The sequence below is a fragment of the Dipodomys merriami genome, unplaced genomic scaffold (assembly GCF_024711535.1).
Source record: "Dipodomys merriami isolate MVZ:Mamm:240054 unplaced genomic scaffold, mDipMer1.0.p SCAF_2, whole genome shotgun sequence".
NCBI classification, from domain to species: domain Eukaryota; kingdom Metazoa; phylum Chordata; class Mammalia; order Rodentia; family Heteromyidae; genus Dipodomys; species Dipodomys merriami.
In genome coordinates, this window is record NW_027203381.1 from 69,254,680 (window position 1) to 69,281,255 (window position 26,576).

Sequence of the window (26,576 nt, forward strand, 5' to 3'; positions counted from 1 at the left end):
GACTCACACATTAATTCTAGTACTCAGGAGGCTGAGATTTGAGGATCAATCAAAAACCAATCCAGGTAGAAAAAGCCAGAAGTAGAGTTATAGCTCAAGTGGTAGAGTGCTAACCTTGAGTGAAAAGGCCAAGTGAGAGCACTAGGCCCTGAATTCAAGCTCTAATACAGGCACAAAGGATAATAATAATTGACTTTTTTTTTTTTTTTTTTTTGAGACTACAGGCTGTTTCCTTGTGACTCGATGTGTTTACCCAGTTTGGGCAAGTAACATGTTCTGAGTACCTTACATCAGGAGGAATTGTGATTTTGCTGAGATCTTCTACTATTAACCTTTTGCCCTTTGAAATTAATAATTAATCTATGGAGAAATGCTTTGAAACTGTGTAAACATCTTACTACACAGCAAACATTCAATACTTTTAGAATCCTAAAGAACACTTTTATATTAAACATTTTGAAGGTGGAACCCTGTGTGTTATTTTCTACACCTTGATTGAAGACTCCTTGAGGAAATAGTTTGCATATAGATTTTATTTTAGTTTAATTGACAAATGATGTATATATTATGAGGAACACTGTGATTGTTTTTTTTTTTTTTCAGTGCTGGGAATTAAACCCAAGGCATTGTATATGCCATGCAAATATTCCACCACTTTTTTTTCCACTAGTGGCACTTTACCATTTGAATCACACTTCTGGTTCTCCACTTGTTTTTTGTTGTTGTTGTTTTTTTAATAGTTTCATTATGTAGTGCAGATTGGCCTGGAATTCACTGTGTTCGAAGCTGTCCTTAAAATGAGTGCTATCATTAAAGGTATGCATTGTCATGCCTGACACATTATGATGTTTTGATATGTTTATATTGTAAAATGATTAAATCAAGCTAATTAACACATCTTTCACTTATTTTGTTGTAAAGCATTTAAAAAATATATTTTAGCAACTTTGAAACAAAACACTACATTATTATTTCTTATTGTCTTCTTTTTTAGATTCCACATGGAAATGAACTACAATGTTTATCTTACCGTGTGGCTTATTTCACTTAGCATAATGTTCTCTGGGTTCAATTTGTATTTATTCACATGAATGTTCCTATTTGTCTTATATTGTTGATTTGCTAGCATCAGGTAGCAAAATCAACCGTCACAGTGGATTTTGTTTTCCATCTTGATAAGTATTAGACAGATGCTTATAGCAGAATTCTGTGATATGCAAATTAGAAATTAGACTGATCAGTCATTTTTAGCAGGCCCCTCAGACCATTCATCTTGGAGTATTGACCTTTCAGATATTTTGAAAGAATAATAACCATAGAGAAGAACAAACTCAGATCATCCCCATTGGAAGAACTAGGTATTAATTTATATTTGTTGTGAAAGGAAGTTTCAGGGCGGTGTTCATTTAGAGAGAACACTATAGACTGTGTGTGGTTTTCTTTTTTAAATGTCAGCCTAATACTTAACCATGACTCATGGGGTGTCACCTTCAGTCTATTAAGAATCAGGCTGAGTTTCTTACAGATCTTGTCACATTGCCTCCTTGGAATTTAGCTGGAAGAAATCAGATGAAGTGAAGTAAAATCAAGTGAATCAAGTGACTAAATGAGCATCCCATTCAGAAGGGCAGAGTCCAGTGACCTCATTCTGTCTGCTATTTGTTCTAGGAGTTTTTACTCTGTACCATTGTGTGTGTGTGTGTGTGTGTGTGTGTGTGTGTGTGTGTGTGTGTGTGTGTGTGTGTGTGTGTGTGTGTGTGTGTGTGTGTGTGTGTGTGTGCATGTTTGAGCGCGTGCCCACACGCACATGCGTATGTGGTATTGGGTGTTGGTATTGGGGTTTGAACTCAAGGCCTCATGTTCTTGCTTGGCTTGTTTGTTCAAAGCTAGTGCTCTACCACTGGCCATACCTCTACTTCTGGCATTTGTTCTGGTTAATTGGTGATAAGAGTTCATGGGCTTTCCTGCCTTGACTTGCTTCGAACTGCCATCTTCAGATCTCATCCATCTGGGTAGCTAGGATTGTAGAGGTGAACTATCAGCACCTGGCTTTGCCATACATTATCTTAGGTAGAAAAGACAGTTGCGCATAGAACTTCTCAGACTTCTAATTTTTGGTTGATGCTAGAAAATTAATTTACTTGAGTAAATTGAGAGTTAGCAAAAACAGGAAACAATGAATATTTGGACTTGGCAGTGATTGCTGTTCACTGGAAGTACTGGCTAAATTATAGTAAAAAATAGCTTTCTTTTGGGGAAGAGAAGCCTGGGTGAAGCTTTAGTAGCTGAGGGCTCTGAACAAACTTGGTGTCCTCACACTGTGAAAGAAGAGAAATGGGTAGTAAAAAAAAAAAAAGGAAGGAAGGTCTGGGAAGGTGGCTCAGTGGTAGAGCGCTTGCCTTGCATGCATGAGGCCCTGGGTTCTATTCCTCACCACATAAGCAAAAAGAAAAAAGCTGGAAGTGGTACTGTGGCTCAAGTAGTAGAATGCTAGCCTTGAGCTGAATTGCTGAGGGATAGTGCCCAGGCCCAGAGTTCAGGCCCCACGACCGGACCCCCCCCCCAAAAAAAAAAAAAAAAGGAAGAGGACATTTAAAGATAAACTGTGTTGGGGCTGGGAAGGTGGCTCAGTGGTAGAGCGCTTGCCTTGCATGCTCGAGGCCCTGGGTTCGATTCCTCAGCCCTACATAAGCAAAAAGAAAAAAGCCAGAAGTGGCGCTGTGGCTCAAGTGGTAGAGTGCTAGCCTTGAGCTGAAGAGCTGAGGGACAGCGCCCAGGCCCAGAGTTCAGGCCCCACGACTGGACCCAAAAAAAAAATAAATAAAAAAATAAAGATAAACTGTGTTATTTCCTAGTTTCTATAGGCTAGAGTCAATGTTCTCAGAAATCTACAGAGCATTTAGGGTTGTTAAGAAGTCTGTGCTTTGTTAAACCACTACTGGATAGTAGTTTTCCATTTGAAAAGATTTTTCTCTCAGCATCAAAACCCACCTTTTCACACTGTCTTGCACTTCAAAGATGTTCCAGAAAGGATAGAAGTATAGTGGTAAGCCAGGCGCCGGTGGCTCACGCCTGTAATCCTAGCTACTCAGGAGGCTGATATCTGAGAATCTCGGTTCAAAGCCAGCCTGGGCAGGAAAGTCTGTGAAACTCTTATCTCCAATAAACACTCAGAAAACTGGAAGTGGTGCTGTAGCTCAAGTGGTAGAGTGCTCACCTTGAACTGAAGAGCTGAGGGACAGCGCTCAGGCCCGGAGTTCAAGCCCCACAACCGACAAAAAAAAAAAAAAAAAAAAAAGATAGTGGTAAAGTTTAGACAAGTTGAGCATCCCTAATCTACTGAAAAGTTCAGATTCAGAGCATGTCAGATGTCAGATTTTTATATTAGGGATACTCAACCTAATATAGAAAATCCTATGCAAATATTCCAACATTCAAAAAAACTAAAAGCTGACAAGCTTTTTGGGTAAGGAATATTCTATCTGGATAGCTTTGTTTCTCAGCCAAGTATTATAACCTTTTTCATAGAGACAAGTTATGAAATTAACAGTTTGTATATAGATTGCATTGTTAAGAGGAACAGCTTCCAAAATCAGGAAAGTAATTATGACTGTTTCACAGAGAGATTTCTATGTTCCTACTGGAGCCTGGGTTTTGTAAATTTTTGGTTGGTTGTGCCTGATGCCTTTGGCTCTTCTTGGTCAAATGTGTGCTGTGAAATTGATGATTTACTGAATGTATTAGTGTCTCAAACACTGGTGACAGACTCTTTTCTAATTTCTACAATCAGGTAAGAGATAATGGATGCACACAGTTCAACCAGAATCAATTCAAGGAAGAGGAGGAAAGAGGGATCTGGACCTAATGGAGCAACAGAAGAAGATGGAATTCCTTCAAAAGTGCAACGTGCTGCAGTTGTAAGTATACAAGAATTTTCTTTGTAACATTTATCCTGGCAGGTGGAAGGTAGAAACTGATGTAACATTGATGATAGTGGTGTGACAAAAGTCTTGTTAAGATAATGGGAAAAATGAATAGTTAGGATAATTTTATAGGTTTTTAAAAATATGCTTTTTTCCCAGATTACGCCTCACAGTTCAGTTATAGGATTTTTGCATTGGAATTGGAAAATGCATGTTAGGAAATGTGACGGCTGTAAGTATATTGGGCTAAAAATCAAGTTCATATTAACAAGAAGAAATTGTGGCTTCAGGCAGTGATGAGATCTTAAAGTGTCTGGTATTCTTTTATTCTGTCTTCCCTGGCATTTCACCACTATCACTGGTTATATCTTAGATGGTAACCTTTTCCAATCCTTGCCATCTTTATGTGCCTCTGTCTCTAGGACATTATCCGTCCCAACTATTGCCAAGCTTTAAATGAAATATCCCATTCCAAACTACCTGCCTTGACTCTTTTTAAAGCCTCCCCTCAAAAACATGTCAAAGAGCTCTTATAGACGAGTAAAGTTAATACCATTAGTACACAACATTATTATGAAGTCCATATTTCAGAATCCCAAGACAGAATTGTTTCTGGAATTTTTAAACTGATATTAACTATAGCCATTTACCTAACTGCAAATTCTACTTGTTTATTCTGCAGTTTCCCAGCCAGAGTGTAAAATATCGGTACCCAGAAACAATTAACAACAGTTCCTTGCTTTGTCTTTTGTTATTTTGTGGTTGTTTCATTTTGTCCTCTTTTTTTTGGGGGGGGGGTCCGGTCGTGGGGCCTGAACTCTGGGCCTGGGCGCTGTCCCTCAGCTCTTCAGCTCAAGGCTAGCGTTCTACCACTTGAGCCACAGCACTACTCCCGGCTTTTTTTTTCTTTTTTTGCTTATGTGGTGCTGAGGAATCGAACCCAGGGCCTCATGCATGCAAGGCAAGCGCTCTACCACTGACTACCTTCCCAGACCCTTCATTTTGTTTTCTTTTTTCTTTTTTTTGCGGGGGGGCCTGAACTCTGGGCCTGGGCGCTGTCCCTCAGCTGTTCAGCTCAAGGCTAGCGCTCTACCACTTGAGCCACAGCACCACTTCCGGCTTTTTTCTTTTTGCTCATGTGGTGCTGAGGAATCGAACCCAGGGCCTCAGGCATGCAAGGCAAGCACTCTACCACTGAGCCACCTTCCCAGCCCTTCATTTTGTTTTCTAAAACAGGGTTTTGCTATGTATCCCACAGCCCAGATTATGCTATGTAACTCACAGTCATCCTGTATTAGCCTTCTGAGTGGTTGTATTACAGATGTGGTGACAGATCTAGCTCTATTACTTTTTCTTGAACAATAAAAGCAATTGTACTCCAAAAGTAGAGGACACGTTGATGATACTGGTAGTAACAGCCTATTATTTTCTCATTGCAGCTTTAGCACATTACCACAAAATAGCTGAATATATTTTCTTATAGCTGTGGAGGTCAGAAGTCAGAAATGGGTCTTAAGTGGTAACAGAGTTGGAAGTTCTAGGAAAAGGTCCATTTCCTTGTTGCCAGCTTCTAGAAGCTATACACACCTAGCTTCTGTTACCAACCATCAGGTGGACTATTCTGGCAACTCCTTTGTCATCACATCTCTTTTTTGATTTTTTTCACTCACTGCCTTCTCTTTCACTTACAAGGACTAAATTAGTAGAGCATGGCTAAATTAGTAGAGCACTTGCCTAACCTTTGAGAGGGCCTGGATTTAATCCCCTGATCAAAAAAAAAAAAAAAAATCACTGCATTTACTGAGCTGAACATTATATACTGATCATAGTCCATACACATACATACACATACGTGGTTCTATAGTCTTCTCTATAGTTCTGTAGTCTACAGTATAGTTTTATAATCTTCTCATAAATAATTGGAATTCCAGAAAGACTTGTTACCATTTGTATAGAGTGTTTTGGTGAGCCGGGTATCAGTGGCTCACACCTGTAATCCCAGCTACTCAGGAGGCTGAGATCTGAGGATTGCGATTCAAAGCCAGCCTGGGCAAGGAAAATCCGTGAGACTCTTATCTCCAATTAACCACCAGAAAACTGGAAGTCACTCTGTGGATCAATTAGTAGAGCACTTGCCTTGAGCTGAAGAGATGAGGGACAGCACCCAAGCCCAGAGTTCAAGCCTCATGACTGACAAAGAAAAAAGAATGTTAGGTGAGAGAGAAATGTTTCAATATAAGAGCCAGAACATTTTTACTAAAAAAAGAAAAAATTCAGGAATTCTTGGGGAGTAGAAAGAATACTGGGAAATCAGCATCAAGTTCTAAGCTCATGCTATTTGCATTTTCTCATTTCCCCACCAGTCTGAACACCAGACTCCATCTTCTATCTTACTGGGATTTTGAAGACTACTTTGTTAATTATGTGACTAGTCAGAAAAAAATTCTTTTGGGCGCTGGGAAGGTAGCTCAGTGGTAGAGTGCTTGCCTTGCATGCATGAGGCCCTGGGTTCGATTTCCTCAGCACCACTTAAGCAGAAAAAGCCAGAAGTGGCGCTATGGCTCAAGTGGTAGAGTACTAGCCTTGAGCTGAAAAGCTGAGGGGCAGTGCTTAGACCAAGAGTTCAGGCCCTGTGACCGACCAAAAAATAAAAGTTCTTTTGGAAGTCATACTAGTATTCAAAGATCATTTATAGCTTGGAGAATGTTGTCATAATTTTAGATGCACAGGATTGGAAACATTTTGTAACTTTTAGGAGTTAACCACATAGATTAATGCCAGTTAGTTGATTTTATTAACATTCTGAAATCCATTTCAGAGAATACAAGGGAAAATAGAATGAGCTACATTGTTGAGTGCTGACTAGACATAGGTATTGTGCTCATTACTATGAAGGTCTTATTTTATTTGTTCCTTGTAGCAGATTGGTGGGGTGGATATTGTCTTCCAGTTTTAGAAGAGAAATGTAAGCCTCCATATTTTTCTTTTTTTCTTTTTTATTTTTTTTGGGTCCGGTTGTGGGGCCTGAACTCTGGGCCTGGGCGCTGTCCCCCAGCTCTTCAGCTCAAGGCTAGCACTCTACCACTTGAGCTACAGTGCCACTTCTGGCTTTTTTCTTTTTGCTTATGTGGTGCTCAAGACTCGAACCCAGGGCCTCATGCATGCAAGGTAAGCGCTCTACCACTGAGCCACCTTCCCAGCCCCTAGCCTCCATATTTTTCACAGGTAACCTCTCCTCTGAATTTGCTGTGCTGACAAAAACAAGGGCATCCCATATAAATTTCTACATCTTCCCTCCTTTTCATCCAATACAGTCCTTTTATTAACATAGTATTTCTTCTGCTTTAAAAAAAATGAAATCTGCCGGGCGCCAGTGGCTCATACATATAATCCTAGCTACTCAGGAGGCTGAGATCTGAGGATCACGGTTCAAAGCCAGCCTGGGCAGGAAAGTCCGTGAGACTCATATCTCCAATAAAACACTAGAAATCCAGAAGTGGCACTGTGGCTCAAGTGGTAGAGTGCTTGCCTTGAGCTGAAGAACGCAGCGCAGGGACAGCGCCCAAGCTCAGTTCAAGCTCCACAACCTACCCCTCCCCCCAAAAAAAGAAAAAAAAAAAGAAAAGAAAAAAAATCTGGCTGGACAGCGGTGGCTCATGCCTGTACTCCTAGCTCCTCAGGAGGCTGACTAGGTCAGACTCTTATCTTCAATAAACTACCATAAAAGCTGGAAGTGGCATTGTGGCTCAAGTAGTAGAGTGCTAGCCTGAGCACAAAAGCCCAGGGATAGCACCCAGGCCCAAGTTCAAGCCCCGGGACCAGACTGCGCATACCTCCCCAACCTCCTGCCCCCACAGTCACAAAAGAATCCTTGTTTCTTTGGTTTACACCTTCCTATTTTCTCCACAAGGCTATTTCCTACCATTTCCCTCATTTCTTCTTAAGGTATGGTTTTTCTTCTGTGTATTTTCAATTACTTTGGTTTCTCCTCCAACTTAGACACATACAGATAATTTTTTGGTCAGTCCTGGGATTTAAATTTGGCCTTGTACTTGCTAGGCAGACACTCTACCACCCAGCCCTTTTTGTCTTAGATTTGTTGTTTGTTTTTCAGATAGGTCCTTATGTTTTTGCCAGGGGTCACTTTAGACTCTGATCCTTCTGCCTCTGCCTCCTGGGTAGCTGGAGTAGCTCAGGTTGCAGATGTGTGATGCCATGCTCAGTCTTCTTTTTGAGATCAGGTCTCACCAGCTCTTTGCCTAGGCTGTCTTTGAACCCTAATCATACTATCTCTTCCTCCTATGTCAGATATTTTTTAATTTGAAAACAAACAAAACCAAGCAAAAAAGAAAATATCAAAAAACAAAAAACAAAAACCCTGCCTGTTGATTGGTCTGACTTCCCAGGTACCTTCTGTTGCCCTCATTACTTTTGTGCCACACATCTCCAATGAGGGGTCCCAACTAATCTATTCCCATCTCTTATTTTCTTTTCTCTTTATTTTTATTAAGCAGTTGTGTAGGGGTTACAATTCCATAAATCAGCTTTTGAGCTTCTTGATCAATGTCACCCTTCCTTCATCCTCCCCATTTTCTCTCTCTTGTCCTTATGCTCAAGTTATGCAGTTCGGTTTTTATATGATGACATTTGCTCATCCATCCTACCTTCATTCCAGTGCCCACCTGTTTGTCCTATGTTGTTCCAAAAACATGTTTCCATTTCTTCCCATTTTGTTTTAAAGGTACTGGTGTTCTAACTCACTAATACATTATGGAAGGTCACTGGTTAGGGATTGAATGCAGGCTTCAGCAGGCTAGGCAAGCACTCTACCACTTGGGTCAATGCCTAACTTCTGAAGTTGTTTGAATCTTCAAATTTAAAGACTTTCCCAGTTCTTGCCTTTTTTTTTTTTTATCTTCTGGAACCTTTTTATTTTGGGGACTGTGTGCGTTGAACTTGGAACTCATCCATCTTTCTGTCTTTGCCTGTCCAATGCTGACATAGGCAATGTGTTGCCACCACACCCAGTTCCTTCAGTAATCTCTTCTCTAAAATTATTTCTTGGTCTCTGACACACCTTTATCAGAGTTCTCCTTAAGTCTCTCTGGCATCTTCTCCTCCCTTTGATATAAGCTCTTCAAAGTTTCTACTTAGCTATTACTCTTTTTTTTTTTTTTTTTTTGGGTCCGGTCATGGGGCCTGAACTCTGGGCCTGGGCACTTTCCCTCAGCTCTTCAGCTCAAGGCTAGCGCTCTACCACTTGAGCTACAGCGCCGCTTCCGGCTTTTTTCTTTTTGCTTATGTGGTGCTGAGGAATCGAACCCAGGGCCTTGAGCATGCAAGGCAAGTGCTCCACCACTGAGCCACCTTCCCAGCCCCAGCTATTACTCTTTTATATAGTCCTTTTCACACCACTTACCTTTTTGAGGATTAGGTCATTGCCTATCTATTGTCTTATTTCTTCAATATCCTGATTTTACACCAGAGGAATTCATTATCCAGGAATTGACTCCTTTATTTTAAACTTTTTTTTCTCTATTCCTTAGTTCAAACTGTTATTGTAAACTTGTTTTGTGTTGTCCCCTCCCTCCCCCCATACTGGGGCTTGTATTTAGGGGCCTGGCTCTCACTCAGCTTGCTTACTCACAACTGGTGCCATATTATTTGAGCAGGCCTCCACCCTTGCTTTTTGCTGGTTATTTTGTACATGGAGCCAGAGAACTTTTCTACATGAGCTGGCCTTGAACTGATTACTTCCAGATCTCAGCTTCTTGAGTAGGTAGAATTATAGAGGTGAGTCACCAGCACCTAGCTGTAAACTCCTCTCTCAAGTGACATGTTTTTCTTTCCTTCTTTCTTTCTTTTCTTTTCTTTCTTTTTTTTTTTTTTTCCCGGTCGGTCATGGGGCTTGAACTCTGGGCTTGGGCGCTGTCCCTGCGCTCTTCAGCTCAAGGCAAGTGCTCTACCGCTTGAGCACAGCGCCACTTCCAGTTTTCTAGTAGTTTTATTGGAGATAAGAGTCTCACAGACTTTCCTGCCCGGGCTGTCTTTGAACCATGATCCTCAGATCTCAGCCTCCAGAGTAGTTAGGATTACAGGCGTGAGCCATCGGCGGCCCAGTTTACATGGGGCTTGAACTCTGGGCCTGGGTGCTGTCCTTCAGCTCTTCAGCTCAAGGCGAGCACTCTACCACTTGAGCTATAGCGCCACTTCCTACATGTTTTTCTTTATATCACATCCTACCCATTCTTCCTTAGCAAAATCTTCTTACTTGTCACTCTACTCTCACTGCCATATTACTAGAAAGAAATATTTTCTTCCTTCCTTCCTTCCTTCCTTTTCCTTGCCTTGCCTTTCTCTTTCTTTCCCTGGTTCGTTCTTTCTTTTCTTCTTTCTTTTGTCCTGGGCTTGAACTCAGGGCCTGGGCACTATCCTTGACCTTTTTCACTCAAAGCTAGCACTCTCCTACTTGAGCCACAGCTCCACTTATGGCTTACTTGAAGATAATAGTCCCATGGACTTTCCTGACCCAACTGGCTTCGAACCATGATCCTCAGAGCTCTGCCTCCTGAGTAACTACAATTATAGGCATAAGCTACTAGTACCCTCTTGACCTACTTTCCTTCCTTTCTTTCTTCTGTGCTGGGACTTGAACTCACAGCCTTGGATGCTATCCCTTAGCTTTTTCACTCAAGACTGACATTCTACTTGAACCATAGCCCAATTTCCTGATTTTTGGTGGTTAATTGGAGATAAGAGACTCATAGACTTTCCTACCCAGGTTGGCCTTGAACTGTCATCCTTAGATCTCATCCTCCTCATTAGCTAGGATTACAGGCATGAGTCACCAGCACATAGCTGATCTCTTTCTAAGTAAGCAAAATAACCAATAGTGTCCTAGCTCATCAGGGGGAAAAATATCCCTGATATATAGTATTTGCTGATTTCTGTGTCTGATTTCAAGCCATTAGAGGTATGATAAGCAACCTACAAAATTCCTAAATATTTACTATTCTGGCTCCAACACACTTTTGACATTAATTTTTAGGGACACAGTAGGCCTAGTTTTTTTTTTTTTTTTATCTGCATGCACTTTTGTTTATAAGCTTTCTTCTCTGCACTGGTGGCTCACGCCTGTAATCCTAGCTATACTGAAGGCTAAGATTTGAGGATCACGGTTTGAAGCCAGCCCAAGCAGGGCAGGAAAGTCTGTGAGGTGAGACTCTTATATGCAATTGATCACAGAAAAAGCTGGAAGTAGTGCTGTGGCTCAAACTGGTAGAGCTCCAGCCTTTAGCAAAAGGAGCCCAGGAACAGCTCCAAGGCTCAGAGTTACAAGCTCCAGGATTGGCACATAAAAAAATATTTCTTTCTTCAGTTTCATATATTCATAGTTGTTCAAGCATCATCAAAATTCTCTTTGTCATCCCAAAGAGAAACTCCATACCTATTAGAGTTCATTCTCCCATTTTCCCACTACTAATTTGCTACTAATTTCCCACTACTAATTAATTAGAAGAGTCTCAGATTTGTCTGCTAGGGCTGACTTTTAACCTTGATCCTCAGATCTCAGCCTCCTGAGTAGCTAAGATTACAGGCATGAGCTACCAGCACTTGGTTAAGATGTCAGCCATCTGAGTATCTAGGATTAACGGAAGTGTTCCAAGGATTACATACACATATCTTCTAAAAATGAATGTTTTCACTTATATCTTTACCACATCTTAAAAGAAGGATCCATTATCAAATTCTAGGCCAAATGTAATACATGCCACCTGAAATCTAGCACTTATGAGGCTGAGGCTGGAAGACCCCGCATTTAAGGTCAGCCTGGGATATATAGAGGTCTTATTACTTAAAAAATTTGCAGGGGAGGGGGGGGTGTAGTTGTGGAAGTGGGAGGGAAGGGGTGGTAGGGGAAAAACAAAGGAGGCAGCAATGCTTGATAAAAAATGTACTCATTACCTTGTTCATGTAACTATTTTCACAATAAAAAACATTAAAAAAAAAATTTTTTTTTTTGGGTCCGGTTGTGGGGCCTGAACTCTAGTCCTGGGCGCTATCCCTCAGCTCTTCAGCTCAAGGCTAGTGCTCTACCACTTGAGCTACAGCTCCACTTCCGGCTTTTTGCTTATGTGGTGCTGAGGAATTGAACCCAGGGCCTCAGGCATGCAAGGCAAGCGCTCTACCACTGAGCCAACTTCCCAGCCCTTAAAAAATTTTTAAAAATAAATAAAGGTAAGTTTTTTTGTTATTTTTGTTTTTGTGCTGGTATTTGGGCTTGAACTCAAAATGTCATACTTTAGGGCTAGGAAGGTGGCTCAGTGGTAGAGTGCTTGCCTTGCATGCATGAGGCCCTGGGTTCGAGTCCTCAGCACCACATAAGCAAAAAGAAAAAAGCTGGAAGTGGCACTGTGGCTCAAGTGGTAGAACGCTAGCCTTGAGCTGAAGAGCTGAGGGAAAGTGCCCAGGCCCAGAGTTCAGGCCTCACGACCAGACCAAAAACAAAACAAAATCAAAATGTCATACTTAAAAAAAAAAAATTTATTACTAAAGACTTGTACAAAGGGGTTACAACATTGTACTCACATAGTGAGTACAATGTTTAGGTCTTGCATTCTTGCTTGGCTTTTTTTTTAAGGCTGGTGCTTTACCACTTGAGCCACACCTTCACTTCCTACTTTTTGCTGGTTAATTGAAGATAGGAAACTCAGAATTTTCTGCTCAGGCTGGTTTTGAACTGCTGTTCTCAGATCTCAGCCACCTGAGTAGCTAGATTATAGGTGTGAGCCACCAACACCCCACTAAAAGCGTTTTAATATTGTAGCATAATTTAAAAAAAATATTTTTATCTGAAAACAAAAGGATGTTTTCTCTAGTCTCTGGATTCAGCTTAATCATGTTATGATTTATTTCGAACTTAAGTGGACTGAAATTAAAAGGGCTATGGGTGTATGGGTATGTTTATGTGTCCTGGGATAATAGCTCAAATGGTAGAGCATTTGACTAGCATGTGTAGGGACCTGGGTTCAGTCTTTAAAAAAAACAAAAACAGTGGCTGGGAATGTGGCTCAGTGGTAGAGTGCTTGCCTTGCATGCCTGAGGACTTGGGTTCGATTCCTCAGCACCACATAAGCAAGAAGGAAAAAGCCGGAAGTGGTGCCATGGCTCAAGTGGTAGAGTGCTAGCCTTGAGCTGAAGAGCTGAGGGACAGCGCCCAGGCCCAGAGTTCAAGGCCCCACAACCGGACCAAAAAAAAAAACAAAAAACAAAAAAAAACAAGCAAACAAAAACTAGACAGAGGCCTAGTGCTGGTGGCTCACCCCTGTAATCCTAGCTATTCAGGAGGCTGAGATCTGAGGATTGTGATTCAAAGCCAGCCTGGGCAGGAAAATCAATGCGATTTTTATCCCCAATTAACCACCAGAAAACTGGAAGTGGTGCTGTGGATAAATTGGTAGAGTGCTTGCCTTGAGCTGAAGAGCTAAGGGGCAGCGCCCAGGCCCAGAGTTCAAGCCCCATGACCAACAACAACAATAAAAAACCTACACAGATACTCTCAGAAAGAGAACTAAACACTTTCCAATCCATTTTCCAAAGCTAGACAATATACCACCAGTAAAAAAAAAAAAAAGCAATAGTTTAGAATCTTTCACAAATGTATAGCATGTGCAATTCCTGAGCATATAAAAAGACCATAAATATGACTAGTTGGTTTTGCTCAGAAATACAAGGCTGCTTTAACAACCCAAATCAATTAAGTACCATAATAAGCACAGAACTTAAATACTTACTTCACTGAATGAAGAAAAGCCTTTGACAAAATCTATCATCCACGTATTATTTTTTAAATTTCTTTATTGAGATTAAGTGATTACATAAATTTTACAATACTGTTGGATAGTGATACTTAGCTAAAGTCACAAACACATTTTAATCTTCTCAAGGTGAATTGTCATTATCATGGTCTATAAAGCTTGTGAACTGTACAAACTTGGACAATACAACTATTTCTTTCAAATCAGATGATGTGTAAATTTCTTTCCTTCTGCATAGTATAAGCTGTTCCCTCTTTCTTTCTCATTCCCTCCCTCCCATCACTGCCCATGAGTTACTTAGTTCACTTTTGTCAATGTCCAGTACAGCTGATGGGCCCCTCTGCTGTGTTTTATCACCTGTTTCCTTCTGCTTCTGTGCCCTCCTCCTAGCTTCCTTTGTATGTGCACATGTATATACCAAATGTGGGATCAAGACATAGTCATCTAAAAATCTGACAAATTAAGAAGAGGTCCTTTGTTTCTTGAGTCCTATTTACTTTGTCATATCTCATTGTATTTTGAATTTAACATGTGCCATTTGTCTCTCTGATCTTGGCTTATTTTGCTCAACATGATTTGTCATCTATTTATTATTTTAAAAAATTCTCAACAAACTGAACAAAGAAGAGAGATTCTTTAACCAAATAAAGACAACCTACCAAAACCTGTAGCTAACATCACATTTTATGGTTAAAGATTGCATTTTCCCCCTGTTACATGCATGCACAAGGCAAGAGTATTTGTTCTTTCCAATTCTCTATGTTGTTTATTTTTGTTTTGTTATTTTATTCTATTTTCTTTTTTGGCACTGGATATTGAACCCACTATGTTGTACTTGGTAGGCAAGCACTTTGCTACTGAGCTACATCCCACCCTCTACCTCTCAGTATTGTATCAAAAGTTGTAACTACAGTAAGGGTTAGTATGTTTGAAAGGAATGTATAACACTGTCTTTATTTACAGATGTCAATATCTCATATGTAGAAAATCCTAAGAAATGTCTTAAACAGCATAACTACTACTAAAACTAATAGTTGGGTTTAGCTGAGTTACAGAGCATAGAAATAGAAATTAATTGCAATCACATAGACATACAAATCAATTGCTTTTCTATATAATAGATAGATACAATATTTTTTAAAAGTTCCATTCACAGTAGTATCAGATGAAATAACAACTTAGGAATAAATTTAGCAAAAACTTTCAAGTAAAGCAATGCACAGAGAAATGAACATACCTCCGTTCTTATTTCAGCTCTGCCTCTGAGTAGCTGTGAACAATTCAGATGACTTCTCTAAACCTTGTTTCCCTCATCTTTAATTGGGACTCAGATTGTAGTACTACTTGCCTCCCAGGGAACATTTGAATATTTTCACAATATGAAATATTACATGGTGATAATTATTCTTAATAAAGCACCCAGGAGCTGCTTGACTTCCCAGGTGTCTAGTTGAAATAATTGTATGAGATGCACTTGGGAATGTTAGCAATTTTGTATCCTGACATGCTGCGGAAGTTAGAGACTAGGTAGGTACTTGAGCCTGCTCAGTTTTACCATGAGATCACCAGCAGATATTTCTCCTGCCGTGATTTACCTATTTTGCAAAATGTTGAAACTCACTTGTCACTTTAGAATAATTTTTTTCTGCTTCATATTATAAGGTTTTATGAGGAATTTTAGTTGTAGCATATTGACTTGATTCCAGTTTGGGGGCATTTTGATGTGTTCCTCTGAATTAATTTTCTTTACCTTCACTTTTCTTCTCTTCAGGGCTTGCGGCAGCCAGCTCCTTTTTCTGATGAAATTGAAGTTGACTGTAGTAAGCCCTATATCAGGGTAACTATGGAAGAAGCCAGCAAAGGAACACCTTGTAAGTAAATGTGTACCTAATAGTTTGCCATTTTTCTATAGGTTTTAACATTCCATTGTATTTACCAACTCTTTATGTCTTTTCTTTAATTTGCTTTGTAAAAGCAAATTGAAGTAGGGGTTCCTCCCATCTGCCTGATATTCTATTAGGCATTAAAATTTTAGTGTTTTCCTTATTATACACTTGTTTTCTGAGCTGTTGTCACAGCTCTGAGATATAATGGAGCAGAACCGGTTAAGATACTAGTTTGAGGATTAAGGATATAGATTATTGGTAGAGCGCCTGCTTAACATGTATAAGGGCTAGGATTCAGTTCCTAGCACCAAAAAATATATATATTAAATTAATGTATTCATATATAATATAATGTATACATATTATATGTATATATGCATACATAAATAATATATAATATGTCTATATATATTCACTTGATCTGGGTTATGATCTTGTTTATTTTTATGGCAGTAGGGATTAAACTCAGGGCCTTACTCATACGAGGCAAGCACTCTACCTAGTTTATTTATACCTCTAGCTCATGATCTTGTCCTTTTTTATAAAGAACCAAATCATATATCAGGCTGTCACATTTTTCATAGCTTCAGAATTTCCTCTGATCTTCTTTCATTGTATCAGGTGATCATGATTTCTTTTTTTAATCAAAGAGGACATAATATCACAATTTGGGAAGATATCTTTCACTTAGTTTTATCTTTACTGATGTTTTAATTTCAGAGGATTTTGCAAAAGACTTGCTTTATTATTTTCTTTCTTACTTTTTTTTTTTTTTTTTGGTTGGTCCTGGGACTTGGGCACTGTCCCTCAGCTCTTCAGCTCAAGGCTAGCACTCTACCACTTGAGCCACAGCACCACTTCCAGCCTTTTCTGCTTATGTGGTGCTGAGGAATCAAACCCAGGGCCTCATGCCTGCGAGGCAAGCACTCTACCACTGAGCCAACTTCCCAGCCCGGCTTTATTATTTTCAAAGTTCAAACTCTTCAATATTGTGCTTAATTTATATCATTAAGATTTGCCCACATAACTCATTATTAGGTTTCTGAATACTCTTCCTGTTTGGGGCAATTGGTTTTAGGGAATCACCATAAATAGATACTTCCATGTGTATTTGCTGTGAGTATCAGTATAGGTAGCTGTTTCATTTTTATGTCTCTCTCTTTCTTTTCTTCTTGCTTGCTTGCTACAATCCCTTTCAGTTCTGATTCCTTTGGTATGTGTTTTCTCTACTCTGTAGAAGAAGGGCTTGATGTAGACTAAGAGAAACACCAGAAAACAAGAGGCTGTTCTAGTCACAAACCTCTGTGTACATATGTGTGTATGTATCTATGTATGTATGTCTTCAGTGTATTTATGATTTCTTTTTGTGTGTCTTTAAGTATTTTTGTTATATGCTTTTTAACCAAGGATTAGTGGGATACAAATAGAAATCATGCTGGACCGTGTCGGGCCAGAGATCTCCCTTGCCCTTGTTTTGGCTGTGTAGATTGTATTTGAGTTCTCAGGAAAAGGAGCCTAGTTCCAGAGAAGAGCCTGCTTTCTTTTGCCAACGTGTTTAGATGTAGCTCATGTTGATCACAACCCTTGTGATTCATCATGTGGTTTCTGACTAATAGGGGAGAAGTAATAGGAAAACCAGAGTCTGTTTGTGACATTGTGTGACAGAGTGTTATGGTGGCAGGTCATACTTCAAAATGCCAACACACAGATCAGTTCAGGGTTCACAATTTAAAGGTGATAATACAGCTGTTGGAAGCAAGTCTACTCACTAATGACTTATTTTCAAAATTAAGTACTTCACTCATATTTGCTCATATTGATTATATTATCCAGCTTGTTACTGATTTATCTACACACCATTTGTAATACATGAAAGATGAAAATGTGTGCTGTGGGCTGGGGGTGTGGTTGCAAGGTAGAGTATATGCCTAGCATGCCCTAGTTTCAATCTCCAGCACTAACACAGAAAAGGAAAAAAGAGAGAATAGATAGATAAACAATGAAAGAATATATATAATATCATATGTAATATATTATACATGAAATATTGTGTGTGTGTGTGTGTGTGTGTGTGTGTGTGGGTGGTTTGGTTGGTCAGTCCTGAGGCTTGACCCTCAGGGACTAGGTGCTGTCTCTGAGCTTTTTGCTCAAGATTAGTGCTCTACCATTTGAGCCACAACTGTACTTCCAGATTTTTTGAGATAAGGACTTCATGGACTTTCCTACCCAGGCTGGCTTTAAACTGTGATCCTCAGCTCTTAGCCTCCTGGGTAGCCAGAATTACAGATGTGAGTCAGTGCCCGGGTAAGAGAAAATATATGTAATATTTCTAAATTTAAAAATTTTTAATTAAGCTGGGTGCCGGTGGCTCACACCTGTAATCCTAGCTACTCAGAAGGCTGAGATCTGAGGATTGTGTTTCAAAGCCAGCCCGGGTGACTCTTATCTCCAAAAATCACAAAAAAAACCTGAAGTGGCGCTCTGACTCAAGAGGTAGAGCACAGGGACAGTGCCCAAGCCCAGAGTTCAAGCCCAACGACCAAAAAATAATAATAATAATTAATTTAAAGATACTGTCTAGGGCTGGGAATATGGCTCAGTGGTAGAGCGCTTGCCTTGCTTGCCTGAGGCCCTGGGTTCGATTCCTCAGCACCACATAAACAAAAAGAAAAAAGCCGGAAGTGGCGCTGTGGCTCAAGAGGTAGAGTGCTAGTCTTGAGCTGAAGAGCTGAGGGACAACGCCCAGGCCCAGAGTTCAGGCCCCACAACTGGACCCCCAAAAAATAAAATAAAATAAAGATACTGTCTAATAAATCTAATGTTTAAAATTTTTGGTATATAATTTTATAATAAGTTCATGTTTAAGATGATCCGCTCTATGTATATGAAGAAATTAAGAAAGACACTGAAAAATACTCAGATCTAAAGACATGAGTAGTGGTGGAATTAGAGTTAAAATTAATCTTTCCATCCTCATATCTTTTTCACCCTAGAGTAGTAGTACTACTTGTAGACTTGATTGAGAAACAATAGAAAGCCCTTTGCAAAATTATTCCGGCTTAGGTGGAACAAACAGTTGTAAATGAATTGATGGACTTTGCAAGCCTAATTTGACCTCTTGTTTTTCTCTTTTATCTCTTTCTGTCTGTTCTGTTTCGTGTTAAATAGACAAAGTAGCTGACTGTATTCATGCCAGTGCAGGGCAAGGGATAAACCAATAAAAGAATCTACACATACATATTCAGTGAAATCAGATTCAGTACTGGTACAAAGGATTAATCCTCCCACACTCCCCACACCTGTTCTCCAAGGTTTTCACTAGGGAAATTAAGGAAGCTCCAAACAGGAGTTTGTATAATCTAGGACAAAACTAGAGAAAAAAAAATAGGACTTTTTTTTTTACAAGATAAGCCTTGCAAATCTTTTGGAAGATGAGAAAAATAAGCAGTATAATTATTAGAGAAAGGAAAGAAAAAGAGTTGGAAGGCAATGAAAATCTGTTAGAGACAAAATGGCTTCTAGTGACAGCTATTTTGGAGCGTCTCTCAAGAGAAAATTGAAATCCAGGTTTGTCCTGTCTAGAAGAGACCTCTGCTTACTTAGCCAGTAGCTGAGAGAGCAGTTGCCATTCAGGGTGTGGTTTGCCTGATCAGTAGCCACTTGGTAAAAGAATGCCTGACTGTTGTATTCTCCCTAGACTAGTTCAACAGTGGCCCCTTCTGGCCTTTGGTTAGAATACCACCTGGGTTTACCAGAGACCTCAAGTCTCAGGGAACTGGTGTTAAAAGAGGGACACACTGCAGAAAAAAGGCACATGGAAGGCTGGTTCAGTGATGCTGGACCTAATTAACTGTACTGGCAAACAGCCATTCAATCAATGACATTCTGTGCTTTTGTCACCATCCAGGCAATAGATTTTCTGAGCTAAGCCTCCCCATCTTACTTTGCCATGGTTATCAAAAGGCAAAGAAACAACAATTCTTCTTAATTTTCATATTCTGGTGTTTAACTTTTAGGATCAAATAGAAGAGCTCCTAATTCTTTGGCATTTATTTGGGAAAAACAGAAGTATGTTACTTCATGATTTCTAGGATCTAGAAGAATATGACAGGTTTTATTTTGCTTTGTATTACTAATGAAAAAAACTGAGGCTTAAAGAGATTAAAGTCACAAAGTAAGGGAGCTGCTGGCAGGTTTGATATAACCTCCCTCTTAAAGTCTAGTATAGGGCTGAGGAATAGTTCAGTGGTAGAGTAGGTGCTTAGTATACATAAAGCCTTGGGTTTCATTCCCAGCACCAAAAGAAAAAAATCCATTATATTATTCTGTTTTTCATTAAATTAACTCGAAATTTTAACTTCCTATATTATAAATCAATATATCCCCATGTTTTGACATCCATAAAGTTAAACATGGTCTCATAGCTACCTCATAGCCCTTTACAGACAACCAGGATTGCCAGTTTCTTGTGGGTATCTTGATACTTGGTTAAAATTTCTCTCATTTGTGCTAGGTGTATTATGATTGTATTTAGCTCAAACCTTTGTTGTCACAAACAGTGCTGCTGTGAATTACACATTTATAAGTATACTGATGGATAAATTCCTAGAATTGAAATAATTGAGTTGAGCATTTGTCAGTTACTTTGGCTCACCCTCCTTCCTTTTTAGTTGTAGCCCCTGTATCACTTCTGACTCTAGCCAGTAGTAGAGAGTTTTATTTTCAAAGGAAAACACTGGTTATTAGTAATCAAGGCAGACTGAAATGGAGAGAGTAAGCTGTTAGAATAGTTTATATAAGCAATTATATAGTAGTTATTATATTATTACGATTTTATAAACTATTATATAACTATATATAAAAGCAATTATAATAAACAATATATAAAATATATCCCAAGAGGGGCTGGGAAGGTGGCTCAGTGGTAGAGCGCTTGCCTTGCATGCATGAAGCCCTGGATTCGATTCCTAAGCACCACATAAGCAGAAAAAGCTGGAAGTGGTGCTGTGGCTCAAGTGGTAGAGCACTTGCCTTGAGCTGAAGAGCTGAGGGACAGCGCTCAGGCCCAGAGTTCAGGCACCATGACTGGCAAAAAAAAAAAAAAAAAATCCCAAGATTGAGATGTTTTGATTCAAGCAGACCAACAGAGAATTAATGGAGATGATGGATAATGTGAATAGACTGTGTCAGGGAAGATTGTGATATTGTTTTTCTCAGTGTCAACTTACTTGCCCAATTAGCTTGAATACCTTGAGAGGGGTATGTAGGGATGGCACATTTACAAGTTCCATTTTTATCTGTTGCAAATACATGTATTTTTGTGATGAACTCTTCCATTTGAATTTAGGTGAGCGGCCTGTGAGAGTTTATGCAGATGGAATATTTGACTTGTTTCATTCTGGTCATGCCCGGGCTCTGATGCAAGCCAAGAACCTTTTCCCTAATACATACCTCATTGTGGGAGGTAAGACAATGCCTGACAACTAGATGCTACCCAGTGGTCTTTGGCTCTCTCCTCTCTATGTCACCTGAGCACATGGCCCTTGTGCATGTTTTTCAATGGAGGATGTATAAAATGTCAAGTCTACATGGTCTCCATCCTCAGCCTGAGCTGCAGATTCAGTAACCTGAAATGTCCAGTATTTCTGTCATGTTAACTGACTTTCTGCTTCACGGAGCAACACTGATCCTGATTCCTACTCAAGAACAGCATTTACTCTAGATTTCCATTAATCATTTTTTAATCCACCACAGTATACTAGTTAATATGGTTCAAATCTATAAAATCTTATAAAAATTAAATGGGAGAACATTTTAAAAACCTTAATTGACATAGGAATGTGCAGGTTCACTTTAGCAAAGATCTTAGTCTTCTCTGGTACCCCGTCTTCTCCAAAGTGTGAACATAAGATTGAGTGAGTGTTAGAAAGTAGAGCACTAGCCAATGAGTGAAAGTGGTAGTTCGAGTTCTGGTCTCAGACCTAAAAAGGAAAAAGAAAAAAATATTAAGTCAATGTTGCTCCCATAGGTGGGAATAGGATTAGGAAAGCACTGCTACCCAGACTGAATAATATCCAGTTTTCTTCCATTGGGGAGGTTGGTTATTGGCCTCGTAAGTGGGAGAAGATGGATGACTGAGAAGGGATAAACAGAGGATTTTATGATTTTATGATTATGTGAACCCAGTCTGCAGTGATGAGCTGACACACAACTTCAAAGGCTTCACAGTGATGAATGAAAATGAACGCTATGATGCAGTGCAGCACTGCCGCTATGTGGATGAGGTGGTGAGGAATGCCCCCTGGACTCTGACGCCTGAGTTCCTGGCAGAACACCGGGTAAGCAGCTGGCCATAAATCCCCATCCATGTCTAGAGTCCCCTCAGTATGTAAAGGCTTTTGGCACTTGGGCGAATTTTCCATGGTTGTGTTTTCCTTGTGCCTTCTGTATAGGTTTTATATCACGTAGGTTATAGCAGTGATTATTATGAACACTAGCAATCATCCCAACATTTATATAACCATTAATAAGTCCATTTGCTCTCCATAACAATCTTGTGGTGTGATTTTGTTTCTACTTTATATATACGAAGAATAAGGCTCAGGTTGTACCATTAGCAGAGCCAGAATTGAACTGTCAACTCCAAAATTACTTTTCAATACTCTATGTGGGTCTCCTTAGAGTGTATCAGTCTTTAGAATAACCACAACCCTCACTGTGCTCTCAGCAGTTCACATTTCAGGAAAGATTAGCAGAGACTTATATCAACTGAAGTTCTGTTTCAGGGCTTTGATTTTGTTCTAGAAATTGTATGGGCTCAGAAATCAGTGGCATTGCTCTTTTACTCAAGGAATAATCATTGTAAAACCCCTTTCTTCCTTTGAATTCCCTCACATTAGAGCAACACATGTCCTATAAAAAAAATAGACATAAAAGAGGAAATGGAGTTCAGCCGGGTTGGAGGCCCTTTGCTCAAGAAGCAGCAAGTGTTTCACCAGTTCTTTGCAGGGCTATGTGAAAGTTGGAGAATTGTTTAGTAAAGCAGACAGAACAAAAGTAGCCAAAGTGCTTCTTTTTCTTTCTTTTTTTGCCAGTCCTGGGGCTTGACCTCAGGGCCTGGGCACTGTCTCTGAGCTTCTTTTGCTCAAGGCTAGCACTCTAGTGCTTGAACCACAGCACCTTTTCCAGCTTTTTCTGTTTATGTGGTACTAAGGAATCAAACCCAGGGCTTCATGCACGCTAGGCAAGTACTCTACCACTAAGCCACATTGCCAGCCCCCAAAGTGCTTCTAAAATACTACTTGGGTAGGCCTGAAGCTAGGGGGTCTTTGGGTATTTATTATAATCCTGTAATACTAGGGCATACCTTTTCTGGTTCTTTGGTTTTCCCTACCAACAATTAACAGTCATGGCACCAAGACTGATGGACAGCACTGTTTTGAACAATGCAAAGAGGCAGGCCCTGGCAGAAGTGGATGCATGGGGAACTACTGACTTCTCTTCTCCCCTTGTGAGCAGTATATTTCACACGTCTTGCCTATTATCCTTTTTTATTTTGTTTTGTTATATAGGCACTTTTTGAAATTATCTCTTAAGTCGTACAAAGGAGTTGCTGTTTCACAAAGCAGTTTATTAATACAATATATCTTGATCAGTGCCACTCCTTTCAGCATTCTCACCCTTGCCTACCGTTCTTTACTTTGCTGCCTTTGGACCCCGACAGATTGTTCATGGGTATTTGAGATGTGAACATGCTTCACACTGCAGTGGCTTCTGTAAGTTGTGAATAGTGGTATTGGTAATTATATCAGCAAAGCCCTATAGATTTTGGGGGGGAGTAAGTGAGTTATACTGTATCTCTCAAAAAAAAAATTATTGAAGCCAGGCAAAAGTGGCTAACATCTAAGTCTTCTACACTCCATCTTTAAAATAACCAAGAAAAAGCCAAGGCTGGAGGTATGGCTTAAGTGGTAGAGCACCAGCTGAGCAAACAAGCCTAAGTTTAAGGCTCAGCATTTAAACCTTGGTACTGGAAATCTGGTAAACCAGTGCCACTAATCTCTTTCCACTCTTGCAACAGGTATTTAGAGTCATAGATAATAAATATTGAAACTAAAAGTCCTTACAGAGCTCTGGGTTTGTTTGTTTTTAGGATAAATGTATTTATGTAGTAAGAAAGCTCTTGGTTTCTGTTTTTTTTTTTTTTTTTTTTGGGGGGGGGGTCCAGTCGTGGGGCCTGAACTCTGGGTCTGGGCACTGTCCCTCAGCTCTTCAGCTCAAGGCTAGCGCTCTACCACTTGAGCCACAGTGCCACTTCCGGCTTTTTTTCTTTTTGCTTATGTGGTGCTGAGGAATCGAACCCAGGGCCTCAAGCATGCAAGGCAAGCACTCTACCACTGAGCCACCTTCCCAGCCCTTGGTTTCTGTTTTTATATTTTGCCTTTTCGTATGAGCTGAGAGAACCAGGTGACACATATAATATTTATGGAACCCTTACTTTGACAAATCCTTACAGATCCAGGAGACTGTAGAGAGTTCCTCCTTTCCTGGGTTCCACCTATTAATCTCTTGTCTTATTGGTCATAGCATTTATACTGGACACAGAGAGGGGCTAGCATTTCTAGTATTCAGGGAGACATATCTAGAAGAGAAACTGGCTATCTTCAGAGTTAAAATTGATAAGTTTTGTTGGGTGGTTTTGTGAATGGATCATGGAATTTGTGAGCAAAAGGAGATAAGAAAACATCCATCTGAGGCCTAGCCTCTGCTTATTGTAGTTTGAGAATATTTTACAGAGTTGCTATTATTATTATTAGTATTAGCACTACTATTTTACACTATATTGGGGGGATTTCATCATTATACCTCCACATACTTGGAGCCTTTTATTTATTTATTTGTTTCTGGTGCTGGTACTTGGGCTTGAACTCAGGGCCTGGGCATTGTCTTTTAGCTGTTTTGCTCAAAGCGAGTGTTCTGTCACTTGAGCCACAGCTCCACTTTTGGCTTTTTGGTTATTAAATGGAGATAAGAGTCTCACAGACTTTTTTTTTTTTTTTTTGCCTCAGCTAGCTTCGAATGGTGATTTTTAGTAGATTACAGGTATGAGCCACCAGTGCCCAGCTTAGGGATCTTCCTGAATGGCAGTTTTCCCAGGTTTGAAATGTCTCCTTGTTGTCAGATTGATTTCGTAGCCCATGATGACATCCCATACTCTTCTGCTGGGAGTGATGATGTTTATAAGCACATCAAGGAAGCGGGTGAGTAAGCTTATGTCCATCTTCATGTATGAGGTCTTGGGCAGCTATAGAGATTCAGGCATTTTGCTACTTCACAGAGGGAAATTTGTACATTGAGAAATTCATCATCTCCTGGTCATACTTTGGGTAACTGTATAGGTAACATAGTTCTGACATCATCAGTTCTGGATTTAAATTTTTATATATCTCTGTAATTGTAGGGAACTCTTTCCCAGCCCAATACTTTTCTTTTCTCTTCTTTCCTTTCCTTTCCCTTTCCTTTCCTTTTTTTTATTTTCTTTCCCTTTCTTTTCTTTTCTTTTCTTTTCTTTTGTCAGTCATGGGGCTTTTGAACTCTAGGTCTGGGTGCTGTCCACCAGCTCTTCAGCTTAAGGTGAGTGCTCTACTACTTGAGCCACAGCACCACTTCCGGTTTTCTGGTGGTTTATTGGAGATAAGAATCTCACGGACTTTTTTGCAGTGGCTGGCTTTGAACCTCTATCCTCAGATCTCAGCCTCCTGGTAGCTAGGATTACAGGTGTGAGCCACCAGTGCCCAGCTCCAATACTTTTCTTAATATTGAGGTCATGTAGGCCCTCCTTTTCTTACTTCTGGTTCTTGATTTAGCCCTCATTCTGCATGCCATTGTTTGTAGACTTCACTTAGTAGGAATGGAGGTGTGTTTCCTGAGGAATAGAAAGGAGAGCTGCTGTGTTTGCATTTAGTCCAGCCTGAGCATGCCAGAATCTCATAATGTTTGTCATTTTGTGTTCTGGAGGTAGGCATGTTTGCTCCAACACAGAGGACAGAAGGTATCTCCACATCAGACATCATCACCCGAATTGTCCGAGACTATGATGTGTATGCAAGACGGAACCTACAGAGGGGCTACACAGCAAAGGAGCTCAACGTCAGTTTTATCAATGTGAGTTCTAACCTTCGTTCCTTATGATACTTGTTGCTTCCCACTCCATCTGAGCTGAACTTGCTTGTCATGTCTGCTGTGATTATCATTCCCCAATGCTTCTTTAAAGGGAGCACAAAGAGTAAAACAGAGGCCCTTTCTGTTCTAATGCTCTAATACCACATATTGTTATAAAGACAGTGAATAAGATGGTGTAAAATATAATACACTAGGGACTAGGAAGGTGGCTCAGTGGTAGAGCGCTTGCCTTGCATGCCTGAGGCCCTGGGTTCGATTCCTCAGCACCACATAAGCAAAAAGAAAAAAGCCGGAAGTGGCGCTGTGGCTCAAGTGATAGAGCGCTAGCCTTGAGCTAAAGAGCTGAGGGACAGCGCCCAGGCCCAGAGTTCAGGTCCCACAACCGGACCCCCTCCAAAAAAAGAAATCTATCTATCTATCTATATCTATATATATATATATATATATAATACACTATTTATGTCAACACATTTAAAATAATGGCTCTTAACTTTTTTTATCCTTTGGTGGTACTGGGGTTTGAACTCAAGTGCTTTGCTGCTTAAACCATACCCCTACCCCTTTTGGCTTTATTTATTTTTTCAGGTAGGATCTTGAATTTTTGCCTGGGCCAGCCATAGACCTTGATCTTCCTCCCTTTGCCTCCCAGTACCTGGTAGTATAGGCATGTGCCCCCTCCCCGCTTACTGGTTGAGAAGGGGTCTCACTAATTTTTTGCCTAGATTGGACTGGAACTTAAGTTCTCTTGATCTCTGGAGTAGCTGGGA

The 26,576-nt window shown here is 40.1% G+C and overlaps 1 protein-coding gene across 3 annotated transcripts in view; it reads left to right on the top strand.

Annotated features, from left to right (window-relative positions):
• Pcyt1a (phosphate cytidylyltransferase 1A, choline) overlaps positions 1-26,576 on the top strand; it is a 55,054-nt gene that overhangs the window by 21,118 nt on the left and 7,360 nt on the right. For all 3 annotated transcript variants that reach the window (XM_070029947.1, XM_070029949.1, XM_070029948.1), the window contains exons 2-7: positions 3,791-3,917; positions 15,513-15,612; positions 20,975-21,091; positions 21,814-21,965; positions 24,809-24,887; positions 25,649-25,791. In XM_070029947.1, coding sequence (XP_069886048.1) covers positions 3,801-3,917; positions 15,513-15,612; positions 20,975-21,091; positions 21,814-21,965; positions 24,809-24,887; positions 25,649-25,791 — 708 coding nt within the window. In that variant the 5' untranslated portion in view covers positions 3,791-3,800. The remainder of the gene's footprint in view (positions 1-3,790; positions 3,918-15,512; positions 15,613-20,974; positions 21,092-21,813; positions 21,966-24,808; positions 24,888-25,648; positions 25,792-26,576) is intronic.